This window comes from Notothenia rossii, assembly GCF_949606895.1.
Source record: "Notothenia rossii genome assembly, chromosome: 7".
In the NCBI taxonomy this organism is placed as follows: domain Eukaryota; kingdom Metazoa; phylum Chordata; class Actinopteri; order Perciformes; family Nototheniidae; genus Notothenia; species Notothenia rossii.
Window position 1 is genome coordinate 18,954,625 of NC_136905.1, and position 25,224 is coordinate 18,979,848.

Sequence of the window (25,224 nt, forward strand, 5' to 3'; positions counted from 1 at the left end):
TTGCTCCGCCGTAGGTTTCCGGCTGCACTTTAGAAGAGAAGAGCGGCGTCGAGACCATTGGGAAGACTAAACACCACCGCCTCCAATATCTATACTGTAAAATGAAACTGTTAGCAATATATCCGTCTCTCGATATCCGCTTCGTCACGGTTGTCCTGCTGGTAAGAATACATATTTTAGACTTTTATGCACTGCTATTTAGCTTCAACAGCCAGCTAGCCCCGGCTAATTAGCGTTGGTTAGCCTGCCGCTGTATGGTTAGCTGCTAGCTAACTGATGAGCCTCTGCTGACATGAGAGAGACGTGGCTTTTAAACTGTCGTAGACCACCAGGGAGTCAGATCATTGCTGGAAGTGCAGTTATTATTTATTGGGTTCAGTAAGGAGGCCCTTGGAATGGGTTTCGCCAAACGTCTGCCATAACTAATCAAGTTACCCAGCTGCAATGTCAACTCAGCCGGTGGTGCTAAATAACGTTAGCTGTAGTGTTGTAACAAGTCATAATCCTTCTTATCTAATCAAGATGTTTCTTATATAGAAAGGGCGTATATTGCAAACTTGTATGCTTTGACTAAAGTTGGACTCCTGATAACTTTAAGGGGGGGAGGAAGTATGGAGCTAGCATTAGCCGTTACCACTTATTGACAGCAGGGTACCAATTTTGATTACAATCGTGGTTAGTTTAATCATTCTATTGATTGAAAGGGATTATAAGTTATGTTTGATCAATATTTATATTTCTTTGTGTAACGTTATGGATGCATACATTTATTGTCAAACCATTCGTGTCTCTGAATGGTGCTCGCCGGTTCATGAATTCCTCTGTTGTGGCTCATTCTTATTGGCTGTCAACCCGGAAATAGGCATTACGCAGCTGTGCTGCTGTTGTGAGAGTTTTGGGCCTGAAAGATAACTTTCCTCCGAGTTGCAGAGCAGTGTCTTCATTGGCCTAACCACAGCAAGTGTGGCATTTCATATCAGTTTGCAGCTGTGTCATGCTATATGGTATACATGTACTATATCTGATTTTACAATGTTGAGACTTTCTTTTTTCACAGTTCTTTTAATGAATTGTATAGTTTACGAAACTTAGAAAAGAACACAACTCTAAAAAAGAATTTAACCTAGCCACATTCTCATACATGCCAACCTTTCCAAATCCAAAAGAGGTAGGTTTGCGCGCGGCAAATGTGCACGCCCAAACTAGGTAATCAGAAGAAATGGAACCCCAGTAATTACATGTATAAACCATGTATTTAACATATATTGCATCATTTGATGCATTTTTCAGAAAAAGTGGTAGTTTGGTAAACAGTGATATCAACGACATGTCTGGTCTGTAAAATGCCCGAAAAGTAAAAGAATGGGAGATAAATATCCCAATGTCTCCACATTTTATTATATTTTGTGTGTTTCTGGTCCTCTTTCAGTTGAGACAGTGTAGATCAAGGATGTGTCAGGATGTAGAACTCTTGTGTCAACATTGGATAAAGCCAGGTTCATATTCTTGTTTCATGTTGTTGACATATTAGAGTCAAAGGTTTGCAAAGAGCGAAATACCAGTAATATGTCAGTAACTCTTTCAGGAAAGACACCCATACATCCTGTTTGACAAGGATCTCAAGTTAGAAATCACACCACAGATGGAGTGATAATGCAGGCATACTTTTATAGGTTACTTTAATAACTGTTGAATAAAGTGGCTGAGATTAGAAAGCGGGCGTACATTTCCCAATGACGCAAAAAAATATGGGATCGCACTTTTCGTGTCAATAAGTTATTAATTAAAAATAAAGTTTTAATAATGAAGTCCAGTTTAAAATAGGTTATGTAATAAAGGAGCTAATTCAGGCTACACCTACATTTGCATCAACAGCCCTTTTAACATTGGTGTTCTTTCCCCATTTCGCCCTCAAAGATTTAGCCTTTACATTTATTTCAGCTTTGCAATCGGAGATGGAATTAATTGGTAAATCATACTTATTCCCTTATTGGTTTATATATTGGTTTATTTTGAGTAAACCAGAGAGGGAGATGCCCAACGAACAAATGGCTACTGTCTTATCACAAACCTACTAATATAATTAGGCCTACTGCAGTACTCGCTCATGTTGTCTAACGGATAACCTTTCAGAGAAAATGTGTGAAAAAAACAGGATGTTTGATAGAACTGTGCATTATCATTGTGTCTTATGGCCACACATATGGGGAAGGAAATATGACAGATCTATGAAAGATATTTCAGCTTAACGGTCAACCCACTGTAAGAAATGGATGCAGCTCTACTGTACCATGTTTTGTCCCACTTTAGTGACAAAGCATGTACTAAATACTGTAATTGCAGGTTCAAGACAAACTGGTTCTAGACAAACAAGACATATAAAGCATACCTTTACTTAACAAAAGCATAGATCTTCATCAAGTGTCACATGTTTGTGTGACTTCCTGACCATTTCTTTTATATTTACCATCTCTGTGTCATAACCTTCTCTTATTGGATCAAAATGAAGGGAAATCCCTCTTAACACTGTTTGAAACTTCAGTCTAAATGTACATAAAACACACAAAACACAGGAGATCATGAGAGAATCATTTACATATTGCTTTGCATGCAAGGTGACAGTGTTGATGTTATATTGTATATTTAGCCCAGCTCTCGGAAACACTGACTGGATACAAAGCCTGGGGCGGACCCAGTAAACACTGGTTGTGCGGATTAGCAGTTGCTTCACTCAGTCTCAAGTCATTTAGGTCCTGCATTTCAAGAATTTTAGGCAAATGCAGATGTGTTATCTCAAGATCTTGTATCCCCCCCCCCCCACATCGTTTTCTTAACCAGCTGTCTGTGCTTTTATGTTTTAATTACCTTTTTATCTGTACCCTTTGTGTCTGTAGGCGATGGGCCTCTCTACTCCCGGACAGGCAGAAATCACCAGTCTGGATTCAGCCAACATTGATGATGTCCTAAGTAAGGCATCAGACTTTACTCTGTAAAACTGAAGGGAACCGTATTTAGTGAAATTGACCGATTGGCCTTCTTGTTGAGAGTTGGATGCAAAAATCATTAGACCTCATGCCCGTCCATTCAACAGCTAGTGGGCTAAGCTTGCCATAAGGACTTGAGATAGGAGGAAACAGCTTATTTCCTGGTATTTTTCTCACATGGTTGTGGCCAAGGAAGCTTATAAGCATGTCAAACTGTCTAAATGTTCCTCTACTACTCATTCACATCTTAGTTTAACACTTGAACTCAATTGTCTCAAAGAGAAAGGTATTATGTTTCCCTTTATCTTACGTACACCAAGGTATTTAGGATTTGTCTCACAACTCTGTCTCAGTTTTTGTTTGTCTTTATGCACGTAATGAGCTCTTGATGTGGATAGCACCATTAAACGTTCTTATTTCCATCCCACACATATGTTCATATTGGCCACACCCATTGCTGTCAGATTGTCATCAGGCCTCATACAAATGTTTAGTGTTAACCTAATGTGGTTTCTCAAATATTTGCATGACATGGAAATCAATGTAATCCTATCGTTAAAGGTCCGACCTTATTGTAAGTCATTGGCTTGAAAAAAAAGACATTTGATCAGAGGGTGGTATGATGGATAAATAATGAGCTACGAGTCAGTAACAAAAATGTGGGTTTAACACTCATAACGTAATTAGTTTATCTAACAAAATGAACATGGCTGTATTTAAAGATTGTTAAGAGGCTTATTTGAATTTCCTGTGTGTTTCCTTGCAGATAATGCTGCGGTGTCGATAGTTAATTTTTACGCAGACTGGTAAGTGTGTTGTTTCTCTCCCATTGTCATTGGACTTCTCTATATTTTGTTAAGGATGTTAAAATGAATGTTGCTCATGATATAGACATTCCCTATGACACAAGTATAATGAGATTGCTGTGATCTGCAGTAAAGATTTTGTGGATTTATTTTTGATAGGATTTTTACATTGATGTTTGTTTTAATCTCTTTAAGTCTAAGTAGTGAAGCTCTAATAGTCTAAAATCATTGTCAACATTGATATGCTGCAAAATTGAGTCCAATGTACTCCGTAAGCTATTCAATATACATACAAGATATAGAAATGGTTTTGGCCTCACACCACTTCCCCTCCTGCAGGTGCAGATTCAGTCAGATGCTCCACCCAATATTTGAGGAGTCTTCTAACATAGTGAGGGAGGAGTTCCCTGAAACCAAGCAGGTGGTGTTTGCCCGAGTCGACTGCGACCAACATTGTAAGTATTACTAACTTTTAATTGGATTTGAGTGTTTCTTGTTTGTTTAACCTACAGCACAACATTAAGACATGATGAGAAATACCAGTCAGGAGTTACCAGAGCCTTACTGTTTATTCATTTCTACTTTCTTCCACCTTTTAAAGATTTTAACATTGTAATGCCTGTACACCCTGCTGCTGCAACTAAATCAATTTCCAAATTTGGGATCAATAAAGTATCAATCGATCCATCTATTGGATCAATGATGTAGAACAAATACAGGTGGTCTAATCTTAGAAATGTTTGGATTCAAATGAACATATTATATTATTTCTATTATGAAAATATGTTTTTTGTTTTGTTTATGGTGATCTGATGGCTTAAAAGACTTAAACACTCTCATTTCAAATATATATATATATATATATATATATATATATATATATATATATATATATATACACAAGGGAAAAAGGTGCACATACACACTCCCTGTACATTTGATGCACATATGTACACATAGATGCCCAGGACACCAAAGCACAGACACATACACCGCCAGCCTCAGCCTTTTGAGATAAAGCAAATTAGAGAGAATTATTGATGACCTGCAAACTGTTTGAAGACTAATGACAAAACTGCTGCTTCCTGTGAAGACGGGAGGCTTAGAGACCCCCCGCAGGGAGATTGACACCTGCCACACCAACACACACACTCGCACTCATTCAGTGTGTGCAGGGAGAATATTTACTCTTGGCGGGGGGCAGCTTTCATGTGGGAGATCAGAGCTCAGAGCTGACTGAAGGCAGTGTTTTCAGGTTTAACCGCCGTCTCTGTCCCCGCTCCTCCTCATCCTCCCGTCCCCATGTGTCTTTACTCCGCTGCTTCCTCTGCATCAATTGATTTGTCTTTCTTAACTTAACTTTTCCCCCACCCTCGCTGTGTAGCGGACATTGCCCAGAGGTACCGCATCACCAAGTATCCAACACTGAAGATGTTCCGCAATGGGATGATGATGAAGAGGGAGTACAGGGGTCAGAGGTCGGTGGCGGCCATCGCTGATTTCATCCGCCAGCAGCAGGTCAACCCTGTGAAAGAGCTGCAATCCATGGAGGAGATGAATACTCTGGATGTGAGTGGAAAGCCTGCCCACATATTAACAGTCATTTTAATCACAAAAAGGTCATTTATTTTCTCACTGCTAATGTTTGTACTCTCTTTTCCCACAGAGAAGCAAGAGAAACATCATAGCTTACTTTGAGAGTAAGGACTCTGAGAACTACAACACATATGCAAAGGTTGCCAACATCCTTCGAGATGACTGCACGTTCTTGTCGGCCTTTGGGTGAGACAAAACGCCATCTATGTTTTATTCTTAGATGAATCCTTCGATTTGTATTCATCCTAATATTTTCCTTTCTGTGTTACTCTTATAGAGACATATCTCAGGCCGAGCGCTTCAGCGGAGACAATATCATCTACAAGCCCGTTGGAGAGAGCATCGCCGAAATGGTCTACCTCGGATCACTCACCAACTTCGACCTGACCTTCGCCTGGGCCCAGGACAAGTGTGTGCCTCTGGTCAGGGAGATCACCTTTGAAAATGGAGAGGTTTGTTCCTGCTTTAACGATTGCTTTCTGGTCTGACGTTAGATGTGTGGATCTGGATATGTCGAAGTACAGAGATGTTTACACACAAACAGCCTGGAGAGTATTCATGGCTTCTGAGTAGTCCATCTGCTGAGCCACAGAAAGGCCCTGGCTCCATCTGTCCGTGACGCTTTGTGTGTGTATTTGTGTTTTCAGGAGTTGACTGAAGAAGGGATCCCTTTCCTCATCCTGTTCCATGTGAAAGAAGACACGCAGAGTTTAGAGAAGTTCCAGCATGAAGTGGCTCGCCAGCTCATCAGCGAGAAAGGTGAGCCTGGCATTTAGTACCTATCCAGGATGGGGATTGTGGTTACCCATGAGTCAAACTGTTTGTTTTCAGAAGTGGTCCATGACATCATTGTTTCCTCTTCAGGGTCTATAAACTTCCTGCACGCAGACTGCGAGAAATTCCGCCATCCTCTGCTCCATATCCAGAAAACTCCCGCTGACTGTCCCGTCATCGCTATAGACTCGTTCAGACACATGTATGTCTACCCCGACTATAAAGACCTCAAGTAAGTACCAACGTTCACTTTCCCCTTCAGATTTAGTGTAGATGTGAAGCAATCTAGTTCTTGAAAATGCACATTATTATCAACGTGTGATAAATAATGAAATGTGTGGTCTTTCCAAACAATACCAACATCATATACTTACGTTGCCACTGAGATAAGATAAAAGATACTTTATTGATCCTAGTTTGGGAAATGTTTCCTTCACAGCAGCATAGATAAGACATAGCACATGAATTAGAAGTAAATAGAATCAAATACAAATAAAAAACAATAAAGATATACATATCAGTAGAAGATAATCAAAATACGCCAAACAGTGAATATATACATATAAATAATGAATATAGACACTGTGTGCATCACCCATAAACATTTTGAAAACATTTTTCAAACTCAAATGTTATTTGTATCATAGGAAAATAAATTGCCAAATGAAAACTTTAACAAATGAAATGAACACATGAATCATCCAGGTATCAAATCAGTCTGATACATTCAGCGTCCTTTTAGACATGTTTGAACAATTACTGCCTGATACTGATACCGTATGTGAAATTGTACATCACGAGTTCTCCTTAAATTAGGTTGATTTCATTACACACACACACACACACACACACACACACACACACACACACACACACACACACACACACACACACACACACACACACACACACACACACACACACACACACACACACACACACACACACACACACACACACACACACACACACACACACACACACACACACACTCTGTGCGCTTAACAACAGAAATGTCACACCTCCTAAAAAATCTGTCCTTTATGAATGGGCCAGGACACCGGAGCTAATGTGACATGATTTGGCACGTGCAATAAGTGCTAAACTAATCCAGTATAATCTAACTTAATTTTATTTATTCTGCCCCCTACCACTCGGCCTCCCCTAGCCCCCAATCAGAGTCTGATCAGATAGACAGAAGCCCCCAGGACTGACCAGCCCTCCACAACCTAATTACATCACATCACCCCCGCATGTGGCACACAGCTTGTAATTACATTAGCACAGTGTATGTTATATATATATATGTGTGTGTGTGTTTGTGCATGTGTCTGCATGCTGCTGTGACTGGGGATCTGTGATATGACAACAGCTCATGACCTGTCGTTAATAAGCGCACTTCACAGGAAAGCGTTGATATGGATTAATGCTTCTTCATGACATGTCCGCAGGGACTGGAGTCCTCTGCTGCTGCACCGAGCTCTTTGTCTCGCGTCAACTCTCTCTACTGTCTTTATGGCTGAACTGTGTGTGTAGGAATGCCTTTGTCCAACCCACAGTCACTCATACCAACAGGCTGGTGTTCGAGAGGCCTGTTCAAGGGATTCAAGTGAATTTGTTGCCTTAACCAATTTCTACCACAACACCAGCCCCTGTATGATATGCTTGAGTCTTATCTCCCTGACCCTTACATCCCTTTGACTATATGGACCCACTTCCTGTTGGAGCTATGGCTCAGGAGGATGAGAACGTTGTTCATTTCAGGATTGATGAATTGATCCTTTGCTCTTTTTCAGACTGCAAGATGGGAAGATATTTAAGTCAGCATTTCTCAAGTTCACTTGTGTTTAAGGTTGAGTTGTTAAGCAAATTATTCACAAAGTTGGGAAGGTCATGTAAGTGCAGTTCATTTGCCATGCAGGCCCGTTCCTCTTTATCTTTGTTACAGTACAGCCCAATTTTGGACAGCTGTACTGTGACATCTTCTTACTGTCTCAGGTCCCATAATACATCTATTAAACTCAGTGTCAGATCCGGCTGAATGAGTATCAGTAGGCCGGATGCTCTGCAGTGTGCTTTGGTCTTTTCACTGTTGGAGCAGAACAGGTACACCTGTAAAGTTGGGGGCGGAGGGGTCAATTGTGCTTATGACTAAATCTCACAATACACACACCTGCTCATGTATTGGCGGCACCCATCAGGTGGAAATTATTCATTTATAGCCGGTTTGTGCAATTAAGTTAGATGTAGGATACGATTTAAGGACACAAATGGGTTACTGCATCATGTTCAATGTTTGCTTCTGTGTTTTTCTTTTTTCTCCCAGTATCCCTGGAAAACTGAGACAGTTTGTGCTGGACCTTCACTCTGGAAAGCTTCACCGAGAGTTCCACCACGGCCCCGACCCCACGGACAGCACGCCTGGACAGGTCAGACGGCGTGACACACTCGGCATTCACTGAGAGTTTAGTTTATTTGTTTATATTGTTGTGGACAGTCCCCATTGATCCACTGTCACAAACAACAGTAAATGGGGCATCTTTAGCAAACATTGCTAATTTCCAGATGTTGTCCCCAGCCAGATGATAATGGACGCCCTTAAACTTAAACAGCATTAGTTATAAAACAAAGGATGAAAGACAAGCAGATGCAAGAGAACAATAACATACAAACAACACACGTTACTACATACATGTCACATATAGCACATCACTACCACTTAACAGAAACAAGGTGCAACATCCATGGCTTAACATCATCATGTATGTCTAAACTGTTTGTTCTTGCGTTCCCCCCCCCCCAGGAGGAGACGGGAGGGGAGGCGGCCAGCAGCCCCCCGGAGAGCTCGTTCCAGAAGCTGGCGCCCAGCGAGACTCGCTACACCATCCTCAACCGGGGCCGCGACGAGCTGTGACCTCAACAGCCTTTCAGAGATCCTGTGACTCAATGCCACGCCCCAGGGTCGGGGGGAGGGGGGGGGGGGGGTGGGTTTAGGGTTGGGACAGGCCAGCGGGACAGAACACCCAACACCCTTACTGAAGAGAGAATGAAGAGAAGAAACAGTCCATGACACAATCATGTTGGAATAACCTATATTTTCATAACTCTTTCATGTACAATTTTTATTTTGGATCAAAAGGAAGGGGGGGAAAGAAGAAAATGTGTGCGGATAGGGGAGCGGGGCATTAGGACATCAAGAGAAGTCTTTTTACTATAATTTTTTTTCCGGAGCTTGTAAATATGTGTGTGCTACATGGGAGTCTCATCGTTGGTCTAAATTAAATGCAGAGTTTTCTTTATTTTATTTTATTTCATTTCTTTTACATCACCCTGGCTTTTTGTAGAGGGAAAAAAAACCCTGAAGAGTTCCCTCACTCCAGTCGTACGGTTCTTATCTGTGGGTAGTTCAGCCTGTCTGACGAGAGATGCGTTTTTAGTCTCCTCCTGGCTGCATCTCAATAATATTACCAACTAGTCTGATGCACTTGTATAGCACAAGTTATAAGAAGTTTGAAGTAGCTTTCTCTCCATATCTTCTCCACAAACGGTAGTTCTGAAGGAATAGAAAACATATTTTTAAATGCTTGATTGGGGTAACATGAAATCAAACCATGAGACAGAAGATAAAGATACAGAGCTACTCCAGCCTGTTGAGATGCACCCCCTTCTCTCCCTGGTACTAAATGCTTCTAGATTACGATGTCTCTAACAGTGCTTATAAAAAGTATCGCCCCCTTGGACCTTTTCATGTGTCGCCGTTTGAAAGCACTGAATGACAGTGGATGTAATTAGGATTTTATTTTTTGTGATGAGTCTTTTGGCCATCATAAGAAAACCTAAAACTCCAATAAGACATCCTCCCTACCGTAAAGCCTGGTGGTGGCAGCAGCATCATGCTGTGTGCAGCTCTTCTGTAGCGCGGCCGCCTTGCCTCTGACGGCAGAAGGTTAAATAGATGTCTGTTTTCAAACAGGATAACCCATATCTAAATAAAGCCGAATCTAAAAGACCTAAACGGAGAATGTGAGATAATTAGTGTTTGATGTGTAAAGCTGTTACAGGCCTAGTGAAAAGACCTAAGGCTGTAACTATTGCCAAAGGTGCCTCTATGAAGTATTGTCTCAAAGGAAATGGATACTTACGCAATCAGGAATTATGTCCATTTTGTACCCAAGGAATCTGAACATTATTTGAATGTTCAGTGTCTAAAATGCTGATTACCTCCACTACTGTCAAACATTCAAAGTCAAAGGGGGCTTGCTACCTTTTTAAAGGCACAGTATTTGCCGTGCCACCTCAGAGTTGTTTTTCCCGGGAAACTAAAAGAGGAACAAATGTTTTGCAATGATGTACTTTTAAAATGGTAAAAGTTCATGAAATGGCTGTTTTTGTTGTCAAATGTGTCATCATGCAAAGGGAGAAAAGACTTCCCAGTGTTTTAAAAAAAAAAAAGCCGCGAGACAAAAGGGGAAAACCCATGTGACGAACGGTGGAAATGTAAAGTCGGCCACTTTATACAAGTTCTCTTAAAACTGGTTTTGTCTCTTTATATGTCTTTTGAGGTTTTGGTACATGTCTAGATCCCTGAGATCCCCTGAGCATGAATAAATGCAAAGCCAGGTTAAGAGTGCGAGGACCCCATTGCTAAGTTTGTAGTGAGTGTCCAGCCCTTCCATAGAGGACAACAGAAGCCTGCATCGTGACATATCAGCCAACCAACAGGAGGGGGGGGGGATGCCATTTCTAAACCAAGTCATCTCAGAGGGGGAGAGGAGTTGAAAAAAAGTAAATTAAAAACCATTTTACAGGATATTGTGTTGTCTGATGTTTTGTATGTCTCTGCCTGGTTTCATTTACCCTGTTATCTATTCATTCAACCACATTTCTGTTGGAAAAAAACACATTTTATTTGGCAGAAAACATGGCATATCAACACAGTGCAGGTTCTTCCTGAAGCGAGCTGGACAGTGGCACTTTGGGAATCGTTGTGCAATTATGCTCTCACACTTAGCAAGTCTGTAAATATAACCAGTATACTTTATATAAACAATGAAACAAACACGTTACATTAGGCAATGGTCAAACCACAGTGACTCAATGCATAATCTATTCATCATTGCTACTGTAGTCTCCGTAGTGCAGCTGTTCACATTAGGATACTATTTCCTGCTTAAAGGAATATGAAGGCATGATCATTGGAGACAAACCCTGGTGAAGAAGCACAATCTGGGACAAAGCCCTTCCTTTTTAGGGATAGTATTTGACAGAATGGTTGGTAGGCCATCCAGTTATTTCAGCCGGGCCGGTTAAAATAACTGGTCGTGCTTTTTACAGCACTACGGCTTCCACAGATGACATTTTGTTATGGATTTATTGTCAAAGCACTTAAGATATTCATTGCTATCGGGATGGTAAGAGCAATCCATGGAATATAACAAAAAGTGTATCTCAAGCCGGTTTCTCGAACTTACCTACCCCACCTTTAATTGACGACATAAAAAAAAGAGACATTTCACCAAATCTCACCCAACCATTCTTAATAATGTAGTGTAAATAACTGTTTAGTTGCATTGGGAATACAAATTCAGCTGTGTATAAAATGTGTTAAGACCTCTTCACAGACAAACCATTCATACCCGAACATCAAAGTATGTGAGCAGAGAAGCCTGATGACGTTACAGCGGGTCTCTTTAAGGCAATGTGACACTGCCGGAGGTCCAGTTAGAGCTCCTAGTCGAAGCCTTTAGTGATCAGGCCTGAGGTCAGAGCATAGAAATGACTGTTGGGTCATTTGTCTTTGTGTGTCTCTTGTTCTGGTGGTGGTGCTGTCAGTCGTTTCATCTGTAGATCCACTCTGGCTTTGCGTTGTTTCTGGACCAGGTTTCCGCCTGCGTACCCCAGTACCCCCCCTCCCAGAGCAGCAGCCACCCCTGCTGCTTTGAACCCCACCAGCAGGCCGAGGGGACCCCCCAACACACCGCCCAGCAACGCCCCGGCAACCGGCAACAGCACCAACTTGTAGCCCACCGCCTGGAGAGACAGGGAGAAGAGATATAGTTTAATTTAACATCCACACACACACCTTGGGAGGCATTAGTACTTTGTGGTAGAGTTTGGACGCGTCTATCCTTTCATGATCACAAATCCAGCCACGGAAAGAGGAAGGAAAAAAAAAGAAGAAGACCCAAACAAGCCTGCATGTGTAAATGTAAATCAACACCGCCATAGCTGCTTCAAAGACTTTTCATTATCTCCATTTAGAGGAAATCAGAGAGATGTGGCCAGGGTGTTATTACGGCTGTTATCATCAGAGTCGAAGGTGCGCTTTGCTGATGACAATTAATGACACAGATACACACACACACACACACATGCAGGGACACACACTTGATTAACACTTCACCATTAAATTAATCTAGTTCAAAAGCTAGCATTGCTTGTCCCCACCCCTGTGGCAATTGAGGGAATATTTAATTTAATCTGAGCCGAGTTAAAAGGACTCTGGGCACAGGTTGTGGAGGACGGAGAAATATCTGTGTGTGTGTGTGTGTGTGTGTGTGTGTGTGTGTGTGTGTGTGTGTGTGTGTGACGCTTTATGACCTGATGACAGATTACAAGCTTTCAAACGCGTGAAAACATCTGACATACCTCTCATCTGTTTTATCTTCCCCCCCCACCGTCTAATGTGCAGCCCACTACATCCAGCAGCAGCGTGACAGAGGTCGACCTTTGTTTGTGTCGCCAATTGGGTGAATTTAAATTAAAATAACCCTTTCAAAAGAATATTTTAATATTTGCGAAATTTATTTTATAAATGTTAGAGTTGCAGCTCACAGTGTCAAAGGTTTTTTCGCCCTTTCATTTCATTCAAAACAGCTGATTTTAACCAACACCTATGGCGGGGAATGGAATCACGCCATAACATTAAATAACAATGAAATGAAATGGAATAGATTTGGTTGAATATCGGGGTTTTTTATGCATCGAACACCACAAAAATATTATCTCATTTGTTCTTTAATGGTGGCAAAAATCTCAGTAACCAGGACAACTCAGTATCTGCACGGCTCGATTAATACCACTTTTTTGTAATTGACATAATAACTTTAGGTAGCCTTGGCAGGACTGTGTAAGCAGCTAAGAAATGTCTGTTTTTAATGTTCTGTGCAGTGTTAGCATTTATAGGTTTGTTTCAGCACACAGGAATCTCAACTTGGTGTCGTCTAAGAGTCTGTAATTACAGTGTAATTACTTTAGGCCTCTATTATGTTCTTTAAAGTGTGAGCAAAACATAGATCAAAAAAGACTGCTTCATCTGACACACAAGCCTCTCATCACCAAACAAAATAGTGAAAGTAAAGTTAGAAAAATGTCACAATCCTTGGTAAAAGAAACAGTGTTCACTGGTGTGTCTGTGTGTGTGTGTGTGTGTGTGTGTGTGTGTGTGTGTGTGTGTGTGTGTGTGTGTGTGTGTGTGTGTGTGTGTGTGTGTGTTGTACATTAACACAAACAGGTGATTCATTCTCAGTATTACAGGCAAAAGTTCATCATTTCAATTGAGTAATACGTGTGAAGGGCACTGAGTCGTCCTTCTGAGTTACACTCAGTGTGTGAGAGTGTATTGAATTGAATAATGGAAGGCCAATGCTGCTCCTGAAAAACTATTAAACAGTCATTCAAACCTCTCCTTAACACCACACACACACAAACACACAGATCCTCTGTTGTCCCCCCTCTCATCCTACCTCTCTATCACTCTTCCTCCCCTCCCCTCTATCGCTCTCCTCTCTCTATTTCCTTAATTGCAGCTTTCCTCCGTATTCGAGCGGATCAATAGGGACAAACGCTGTGGAATGGCTGGGAGGCAAAGTGCCATCGATCTCCCCATCTCCCAAACATTACACACACACATATCAGATCATCAGGACACACACACACACACACACACACACACACACACACACACACACACACACACACACACACACACACACACACACACACACACACACACACACACACACACACACACACACACACACACACACACACACACACACACACACACACACACACACACACACACACACACACACACACACACACACACACACACACACACACACACACACACACACACACACACACACACACACACACACACACACACCTTCCCCAGGCTCTTGGTCCCTTCCTCCACGTTGGCAGCGGCTGCGTTGACGTTGTCCTCGATGCTGTCAATCTTCTCCTGCTGGGACTGATGCACAGGGTGAGACACACACAAACACATATTAAAACACACACACAAACACATTCAAGCAAGCTCGTTCACGCACACACACACACACACACACACACACACACACACACACACACACACACACACACACACACACACACACACACACACACACACACACACACACACACGCACACGCACACGCACACGCACACACGCACACACACGCACGCACGCACACACACACACGTTCACCTGCACGCACGCACACACACACTAAAAAAAAAACACCTGTTGTGTTCTCTATTTTATTTTTTCCTGAACAGATTCTGCTCCATGGCACAAGTTAACACAAGTTGGGTGTGTATGAGTGTGTGTGGAGGTTGTAGGTATATTCAAAGGATTTCACTGGGGGTGGGGTCTGTGTGTGTGTGTGTGTGTGTGTGTGTGTGTGTGTGTGTGTGTGTGTGTCTGTGTGTCTGTGTGTCTGTGTGTCTGTGTGTGTGTGTGTGTGTGTGTGTGTGTGTGTGTGGCATTGTGTAGATCTCATGAAATATTCAGAGTGGCAGCTGTCTCTCTCCATGTGAGGGCTGGATGGACACAGTGACCAAACAACAACCACAAGTACTTTCCTCCTCCTCCTCCTCCTCCTCCTCCTCCTCCTCCTCCTCCTCCTCCTCCTCCTCCTCCTCCTCCTCCTCCTCCTCCTCCTCCTCACCCATTCTCTCTTTCTCCTCCTCTGAGCTAAAAGTTATTTTATAGATTAAGTTCTGTCCATTTTCTACATAACAAAATAATAAGGCTGCAACAAACTAAATTCATCGAATAATCTGCTTATTGTTTTTCTCGTTGAAATGTCAACAAATTCGAAAATGTCCATCGTTTTTTTCCACAGCCCAACCCGACATCTTCTGTCTTACTTTCCAAACAGTCCAACACTTAAAGTAATTAATTCCACAATTATATGAAACAGAAGCTAGCAGCAAATCTACAGACAAAAAGTAGGGAGCCATTTCGAGTTCAGTCAGCGACCTTTGTTGCATCTCTGCCTATTTTCATGTTATAATCCAAAAAAGACATTAAACTATAAATCAAAAACAAAGGAAAGACAGTTGCTCATTTATTTTCTATGGATCAACTTATCAACTTAATGTTGCATCTCTATTTCGTTAAAGTATATTTATGAGTTTTGGGCAAATCTAGGAAAGAATGAAAGTGATGAATGTGTAAGAATGCCTTTCTACAGATGATGCACCGTAAAGTCATTTAGTACTACAAAGAAAAGATTGATAATGAACTTCATTGCTTATGTTTTATATTATAATATAATATCTTCTGTTTTAATGATCTCAGATCCAATCACAATCCTCTAATACAACTGAATACGCAATTAAAAGAGGTTAGTCACATAAGATGCTTTTAAAATCTTCCTTAAATTAAAACGACTATATTTGTCGGTTTCATATTCAGCGCAATCACATGACAGGCAGATGACTGCCCTCCAAGACACACGAAGAGAAACAGAGAGATAAGAAGAGAGCGCGGAGCTGACGTGTTCACACACAAACACACACTCAGTATTTCCACTGTGGCGGAGCTGGAATATTACTCCCCGAACGGCGCCTTTCACCCCTGAGACACCACAACAACATGTCTATGCTCTTTCTTCCCCCCCCCCCATGCCTCTGTCTTGTTTTTTTTACCCTAGCTACATCTCCACTCTCTCACTTTCTTTTCCCCTGTTAATCTCTCCTCCGCTCGGCCGGCCTGCTCCTCTCTCTCCACCCCTGAGGATAGAGTGATAATCTGAGCCGTCTGTTTTCCACCTGCTCCGATGCAGCCATTGTCCCCCACCTCTCCCCCTGTGGAGAACTCGCCATCCTCCCGCAAGTCCTCCCTCTCGCCCTTGACTACTTCTCAATCTCCCCTCCTGCCTGGGCGAAGGGGCCTCTGGGGCCCGAGCAGTCATCCTGAGCCGATGTGTGTAGCCTCCTCTCTCTGAGGAGCCTAACCAGGCAACACAGGCACACGGTCAAACACTACTACTCACCACTTCCTGGAAACGCTATAGGCTGTCACACTGCTTTTGTTCAGCTGTGCACACATGTAGAAAGAGAAATGTGAGCGTAGCAGTGGAGTACTCACATGGACGAGCAGCGAGAACTCCGTCACCAAACCACTCAGCTCCTTCAGGTCCTGAGAGAGGAAAAAATGACCGCCTGTATTTTATTGTTAAACTTAGTTATCACACAAATCTAAAGCTACTGTACAATAGCATGAATAGTAAAGTGCGTTGTATGTTTAGCAGTAAATCAGCTAAATAGGAGCATCTGTATGAACAGGTGAGAGGGGTCATCTGCATTAGATGATCTTTAAATAGCAGGAAATAAAGCACGTAACTATAGCAACATTTAGTACAGCCAAAGTATGGAAACCACCTTGTTGCACTTTGTGTTCCCTGCTTTGATTGATGCCTTTTTCACAGAAGATAGGTATCTTTGGGGTCTATATTAGAGATGTATAGAGTTGAACGGGGGAGACATTGCCTGAATGTTAGGCTAGCTCGGGATTCGAACCGGCTTAATAGTCAGCAGTTTAGGCATATGAGCAGCCAGCTCTAACCACTGAGCTATCCAGCGACATTTAAACACATGAGGAAGAGCAAAGGTGTAAATAATAAAATGGATGTTGGCTGCTTTACTTTCAGGATCCAGGTGTTTTGCCTACTGCCACGACCAACTGGGAAACTTAAAGAGCAACAACAGGGTTTATGTTTTTAGTAATGTGCTTTTACGCCAGTCAATCAAAGTGTCCGCTGTGAAAAACACCCACTGTGTTTCATTTGGCTGAACTCCTTCTTAAGGTCACTTCCATAACTCTTTAGCTGTTGTTTAAGAAACCCTTCATCCTATGCATTTTCTTTCTTTCTTTTTAGGAAGGTAAAAATGGTAGATTTTTCTTTTAGAATAAAACAATTCATTGATAGAGATAAGTTTAGAAAGATAAATACATTTTTAATAAATAGGTTAAAAGTACCTGTTGTCTTTATGTCTTTAATATAAAGTGATATTTTTAGTCAGGGAATAGTTTTGTTGTTTGCTACAGATGAAGCAAGTTTGATGATATCTTACGAGCAAGGCTTTTTGTTTTGTTTTTAAAGTTTAAAGGAGGAGAACCTTTGTCTTGCATACCAACACTATGCTGTACACCTTGAACTCACACATCAAGAATAAGGGACCGTAAAACATTCGAGCAAAAAGACACACTAATAACATTAATAAAATCAGATAAGGAGAATAATAATAATAATAATAATAATAATAATAATAATAATATTAATATGAAATCCATGTATCCAGTATGAAATCCAGACTGAATGTTTAGCCCCCACCTCTTCCAGGCTGTCCCAGGACTCAGCAGCACTCTGATCAGCAGGGATTTCTGGGAGCTGGAGCTGGATTTGCCTGCCAGACAGTGGCTCCTCACAAACATCGTCATCGTCGTGGTAACTGCTGGACACACATCTGTTAGGCTGAGCGGCAGGTGGTGTTTTGGGCGCAGGCTGAGGCACGGGGTTAGAGTGCAGAAGCAGGAAGTCTCTGGCGGCGGCTGACGCCCTGTCTCTGACCGGCTGGACCAGCGTGTCGAGAGCGGGGGCGTCTTCGGCACGGACCCTCATGCACAGCTTCTCCATCTCCCTCATGTTCGCTCTCAACTGCTGCAGGGAGGCAGAGAAGAAGCAGGTTTCTCAGTGAGATCAAGGGTAGAGAAATGTATTGTAAAACGTGAAGACTGCCTGATGGGTCTCTGTTAATAGCAGACTGTTTTGAGCTGTCTCACAGCAAAAACACAGAAGACACAACAAGACATTCCATTTATACCGGTCTCAGATATATATATATAAAACATGGCTCTGAAGTGTTTGTCTTGAAATACCAAACAGATTGTGCATTGCAGCATCCCATAATCCCCTCTGTTTCAGCCCTGTTTCAAAAGTGCTGATTCTCTGTCTTTTACTTTAGATAAAAATAAGGAGCCACTCCCCACGCCCCTCTGTGAGAGATATTTGGTTAAATAAAACACAATGGTGCTCTAGGACAGGGGTTCCCAAACTTTTCAGCCCGCGACCCCCAAAATAACAGTGCCAGAGACTGTCGACCCCCTGTCGACGGGGGGTGCTAGTGAATAATTTCAGGGGAAAAAAAGAAAAAGTTTGAGAAACACTGCGCTAGTGGTTTGTCAGAGAAAAAAATGTCTACGCTAACGTTATTATTAATAATAATTTTTAAAAAAAATTATTAAAAAAAGTAATCAATTTTTTTTAATTTAATTTTCCATTTTTATTTTGTAATCATCTCGCGACCCCCACTCGGGGTCTCGCGTCCCCACTTTGGGAACCCCTGCTCTAGGAGGAGATTCAGGTGATTGGCTAATGGTTACACAAGCCAAAACATCGTTATGACATCATAAAGTGGCCAAAATCTGATCAGCTCATTTTCAGACAGGTTTTTATATAAATGGATCAGGACAAAAAGAGAGAGAATCTTTTTTCCTGAAACTTTCAGAATCTCTTTACACAGAGGGGACACATGTTTATGTATAAAAGACATGACAAAGTGGATTCTGCATGATAGGTCCCCTTTAAGTAAACTATTTATAAAGAAGGAGATACAGCTTAAATTATCCTAAACAATGAATTTAATGTACAAATAACACATTTTAAATCCTTTGAAAAATGTAATTCCTGGCCCTTCTGCCCAATTAGAAAATAAGTGCTCATGCTGACAGGTTGAGCATCCCAATAAATGGTCCTAGTGAAGGAAAATGTGTGTGCGTTGGGGTGTGGGCTTAATAAGGTTCAGATATGAGGCAGGGAACCACGAGCCCCCTCATCGCACCGTGCCCTGAGGGTGACAGGAGGATTACATCCCAGCCATCAGCCCTCCAGACCGCCACCCGCTCTGGGCTCAGGGGGTCAAGGCACTGCCGATAACACACGCTGCTAATTACACAACATGAATAAACATACATGCATACACTGGTCCTCGTGTGCATGAAACTGAAAAACACACTGATTAACAGAGAGGCAGTCTGGTCAGGCACCTGTCAGCACGCAAATGAACCGTGAACGTTTGAAGCTCCAACACACAGACAGACCCACCAAACATATACTCAATAGCAGATATTCATGATAGAACAGAATTACTCCGCTCCTGTCTCACAGTGTGTGCTGAGGCTGCTGCGGTCAAGGTGGGGACACCGAGGCTAGGAAGTAAATGTCAATCTTCAAGAAGGGGGAGAGGTTCTTTCTAGGGGGAGGGACAACAGACTAAACAGACTGAAAAACATCTCATAGACATATTAGCCGACCTACGATCTATAAAGGGTGTGGTTATTACTGGTACTATTGATATAATGGTAATAATACACAGAATAATATCTGGTTAATAATTGTGTACCTCTCCTTTTTTTTCCTTCTGTATGCTGTTATAAAGCTATGGATACAGACTGTTTATTTTGAGTGTGTTTAATTTGCTAAAAAGGAACAATAACTACAATAACATGAAATCAATCTGACTGATAGAATTATTATTATTATTACATAATACTATCTTCAGATAATGCAATCATATTTTTGATATAGTGACAGCCCTCCTTTCTTTTTCTGTCTACAGACATCTATCCATCTATCCTGTTATGCTATGGAACACCGGCCCACGTGCACTAACATCTGGAGCTGAGTAGACTAACCCTTCTCTGGATTAACACCATGCAGACACGGTAAAGCACTCTGTGTGTGTCCCTGGAGTTGGCAGGGTAATGGTGAGAGGATGGGTTTGTGCCTGTTTGGAGTTATTTCACCTTCGGAGACATGGTGGCTTCCAGGCAACAACATCCTCTGAGACATTTCACACCCACCATGTGAACAAGACTGCAAGTACTTGAAGACACACACAAAAAATGGTCCATTTGAGAATGGGCAACAGCTCTTTTGTTGCCCTGATTTCGTAAGGCCGAACTTCTATACAGAAAGTTGATTTATTTATAATAAACAGATCCAGTCCTGGTGTGTATTTAATAAGTTATTGTAGTATAGGCTTTTTAAGGAAATGTATTAAATGTTTTTTTTAATTAACAGATTTTACTGATTTAATCGATAGTTTTAATCACATCTCTTCGCTCTCAACCGATAGAGTGGCTCAGTAGTCAAGGAGATGGTTTAGTTATTAGCTTGTGACTTTGGAAATAAAATAATAACACAATACAAAAGTGACAATTCTCTCACGGTGTGACTAGTTGCTAATATTTAAAGGTGGAGGAAATATGTAATATCTTTTCTCATATATGATTTTTCCAGTGAGACACATTTTGCATACTGTGTGTTTTGTCAAGGCCCTTTTTCACTTCAACTTCATTGAAACCATAATGCTTCCCTAAGCTAGCCTTTAAACCAGAGGGTGGTGTTGGATTTCATCCATCTCCATGTGCTCACGCTCAGACATCCTCACCAAAACTCAAAAAACCTTGCTTCGACTGTAAACAAGATGCACATGTTTACGTCTGTTATGGTTCACGTCCAATTGGTTCTGCCATAAAGAACGTACAGCCTGATCTAATTAAATGGTCACACGCGATCATACTATCGATAATTATTTACGTTTTTTCTCCATTCCCATTTTTCACTTTTAGTATTCTAACTGTAAAAACTTGACGGGTATGTATAAACTAGAATTTATAGCCTCTGTTTCACACATATTTCAAGACACTACAACTTCTAGCTGATGACTAGTATCACTGTCACACACACACACACACACACACACACACACACACACACACACACACACACACACGCACACGCACGCACGCACACACACATCTGGTTATTTTTGTTTTTCAGTGTTATGTAAGTATGTATGTTAAGCGTCTTTGATCATTAGGAAAAGTGCTACAAAAATCCCATGTATTATTATTATTATTATTATTATTATTATTATTATTATTATTATTATTATTATTATGTTATACCTGCACAGTTCTGCTGGCATTGACATGCTCCAGATGAAGCCGGTCCCATTGTTGGCTCTGTTGGAACTGTGGAATAAAGGAGAAACTGTTATCCATGTGAGGACCGGAAGTGAGAATGTGGATGTGAGAGTGGGATCATGTGTCCAGCCAGATCTCATCCGTCACCTTCAGTATGTTGTTGTGGTGTTTCTGCAGCCTCTCCAGGTCCGTGGGCAGAGCCACTTTAATGAACTTGTGGATCGGTGCCTCCAAGCGCCTCAGAGTCAGCTTGCTGCCTTCCTCTGCCATGTGTCCTGCTGACTGCCCACAGCCAACACCTCTTTGTAACTTAGACACGGCACCTGCTCAGCCTTATCTCACTGCCCCCACAGACACTGTAAATACCAGCAGAGTATGATTTTATTAAATACGTAAATCAAATGAATAAACTCTGTGACACATGCAAGTCTGCCCACATATCTCAAATTGGCACCTCCCTAAGACTACAATTATTTGTCTTGCCTACATCCTTTCAGTGAAAAGAGAAACTGAAGTATCACTTGCATGACACACTGACAGTTTAACATGTACACAGAAATAATAACTTGATCGGTAAATTAGTAAACAGCAAATTAAATGAAATATTTGTCAAATATTCAAATGTTGTGCCTTTATCTGTTTTATATCATATCGCATTGAAAGACTTTGGATATGAAAAACTGGGGCGGACATTTTGTAATACTTGACATGTTGTCGATTTAAATGACAGAAATGTATTTATGTATTATTATTATTATTATTATTATTATTATTATTATTATTATAATGTACTTGTAGAAAAACAATCCCCAGATTTAACAACAATGCTAATAATTGTTAGCAGCAGCAGTTCATAATAATGCTTTAAGACAATGTTACTCCTACTGTAGAGGCTACTGTAGGGCTATTTTAATGGCTTAAGAAGCAATGTAAGTTTACCAGACTAGTTACCAATTATAGAAGTCAAGAGAACTGTGCTTTTAGACACCTGAATGGAAATTGATAATGCTTAGAGACATACAGTTTGACAAAAGCTGAAGCAAAATGACCGGGCTAGCATGTCATTAGCTGTTAGCTTAGTAATGAAGGTTATTTAGCTAATACTTGTCTTAGATGTTAGCTAGCTCACTCATTAGCCCGAAAATAATGAAATACCAGCCTACTACAGAACACGATAACGAAAGTTAAAGGTTATATGGCGACACTTACCCCTGAAATGATCACTTCAAGATATATTTTATATTCACTAAGGACTGACTCGAACCTCCATACTGTTGACAAGATTGACTATTTTCTTGTTTAGAGCAAAGCTTTCTGTTTTTGTTCTGAATCTGCTGTTTGTAAACAAGTCTCCTCTCAGTGCGTCCATGAAAAGTTTCCGACCTCCACCAGCAGCCGCAGCACATTGTGTTCCTGATCGCTGTACCACGACAAGTCATTTCTAAAAGAATAAATAAATACATGAATATAGACAACGATACAATAATAAGAACATATTTATATCTATAGTAATTATATTTGAAGGTAAAGCATATAAAAGAAGATACAAATAGTACTGGATCAGAATACACAAATAACACCAGACCAGTGGGTTACAAACTCAGAATGCTTTCATCAGAAGTTAATTTAATATTAAATGTATATGTAATGGGTTGAAACTATGTTGTTTGTGATTCACATGTACATTTCTAAGGCTTATTTCTTGATTCTCTTCCACACGTAATACTATAAAATCGAAATAAATTAACCAGACTAAATACATGTATTAGAATTAAAGGATTATATAGGCCTATGTCTTTATCATATTGCAACAGTACTTGATCTTAATGAAGAGAAATAAAAGACGTATCAACAATTCCCATTAATCGGTAAACACACCTATACCTCACACATATCTGACTAAGGTTATAGCAGAGATAAGTGATTGGATTTATTTCGACACATTTGGATACGTTTTCTTTTATCTTGCACTTATAAACAGCATCAATCCTGCGGAATAAAAAAAAGTGTTTTTGTTTGTGTTTTGTTTGGGAGATAATTGTTGGGGTTCCCCCTCCTCTACTCTGAGATCAGCCTGTGTGAGTGGGTATATTGCATGCTTCAACTCCTCTTCTTCGACACCTTTTGCCTTTGACATTTAGGCCAACACCCCACACACTCTTCCTTCAGCGGATGCTCCACGCGAGGGGCCGCAGTGAAACAAACAGTCCCCAGCTAAAGAGGATTTCCCCTAGTGATGTTATGTACACATGTTCTGTGTGTGTCTGTGTGTGTCTTTGTGTGTGTCTGTCTGTCTGTCCACTTCCAGGGGACTCCCAGTGTTGCAGACTGAGGGGGAAGAACAGTCAGACAGTACAAATCTAAATAGCAAATCATCACAAGTGTGTGTGTGTGTGTGTGTGTGTGTGTGTGTGTGTGTGTGTGTGTGAGAGAGAGAGAGAATTTGTGTGTGCAGGTGCGTGGACTCAGGTGCCCTTCATTTCAGTCTAATCCAGGAAGTAAATCAGCAGGAGTGGAAGGCAGCAGGAAGCCCCGTTCACTTCTTACTTCCTGCATCTTACTGTTCTTTAGAGCAGGTGTGATCAACACATCCTGATTTCTCAGTGGATACACCCCTTTTTCACAGCAGACTCAGCAAACTCAGCATGGTTGGAAAGACACAGGTGTTACTAAAATCATTAACATGAATAGCATCATTCTATTCAAGTGTTAGACAGCATGAACAAAAAAAACAGGACCCTTGAACTGAAGCAGCTAAATGGAATTCAGCAATAATGAATATCATTTAAACCTGGATTTTAAAACTGTCAAATTATCTTCTCGTTCTGTGAAAAAACCCTAATGTTTCTGTAAACCCGCAGGTTTCTATTCACATGTAAACATTTGGATATCATCAGTCTGAAAGGGGTCATTTTACATTTCTGAATGGATTAGAATACACTTTGAATGTGTGTGTGCTGGTGCATATATATTTGTGTGTGTATGTTCTAATGGGGCCTCTAATTAAGACTGGGGGTATTTGCTATCTGTCAACACTGATCGATTGGCCGGGAGACTGACAGCTCACTGTGTATGTGTGCGCACATTTCAGTTTGAGTGTGTGTGTTTCAAGCTTCGAGCAGACCAATCGGCCTCGTGTTGGGGTTATTTTACTTGTCACTCAGAGATGTCACTGTCGTAGAAATAAGAAAAACACATGTTAATTTGCACACACAGTACACAAATGCAGGCATAAACACTCCACTGCAAATTGATGTAAATGGTATTTTCCTACACACACAGAAACAATGTTTAAGTGCACTTTCTGGTTATTATTTCTCCCCAAAGGCGCTTGTTTTGTCTGGTTCCTAACATCTCTGTTTTATTATAAAGGATACATATGTATGTTTTTGTATTCCCATCATACATTTATGTGGAGACACCATGTTACCCCCCCCCAGAACACACACACACACACACACACACACACACACACACACACACACACACACACACACACACACACACACACACACACACACACACACACACACACACACACACACACACACACACACACACACACACACACACACACACACACACACACACACACACACACACACAGGCTCTCTCTCCAACACACAGGTCTCTCTCCAACACACAGGTGATGGATAGTTACTTGTAGTGAAAGTGTGAACAGCTCTGTGTGTGTGTGTGTGTGTGTGTGTGTGTGTGTGTGTGTGTGTGTGTGTATGTGTGTGTGTGTGTATGTGTGTGTATGTGTGTGTATGTGTGT

At 41.3% G+C, this 25,224-nt stretch overlaps 2 protein-coding genes across 3 annotated transcripts; one reads left to right on the top strand and one right to left on the bottom strand.

The window, feature by feature from the left end:
• Window position 1: 1 nt before the first annotated feature.
• erp44 (endoplasmic reticulum protein 44) lies at window positions 2-10,970 on the top strand. The gene is made up of 11 exons (XM_079694328.1): window positions 2-161; window positions 2,895-2,967; window positions 3,751-3,790; window positions 4,130-4,245; window positions 5,175-5,359; window positions 5,457-5,572; window positions 5,664-5,838; window positions 6,034-6,145; window positions 6,251-6,392; window positions 8,487-8,589; window positions 8,964-10,970. Exons 1-11 carry the CDS (start codon window positions 102-104, stop codon window positions 9,072-9,074), a joined length of 1,233 nt encoding a protein of 410 aa, XP_079550454.1. The 5' UTR covers window positions 2-101; the 3' UTR covers window positions 9,075-10,970.
• On the bottom strand, window positions 10,724-22,834 carry stx17 (syntaxin 17). Of its 2 annotated transcripts, XM_079694334.1 has the most exons (7): window positions 22,656-22,834; window positions 21,594-21,802; window positions 21,429-21,494; window positions 17,791-18,117; window positions 16,545-16,595; window positions 14,331-14,417; window positions 10,724-12,190 (listed from the first exon to the last, which is right to left on the bottom strand). In XM_079694334.1, exons 2-7 carry the CDS (start codon window positions 21,714-21,716, stop codon window positions 11,948-11,950), a joined length of 897 nt encoding a protein of 298 aa, XP_079550460.1. In that variant the 5' UTR covers window positions 21,717-21,802; window positions 22,656-22,834; the 3' UTR covers window positions 10,724-11,947. The 2 variants fall into 2 exon arrangements, with proteins under 2 accessions (XP_079550460.1, XP_079550461.1); XM_079694335.1 differs by lacking the exon at window positions 14,331-14,417.
• Window positions 22,835-25,224: the final 2,390 nt, after the last annotated feature.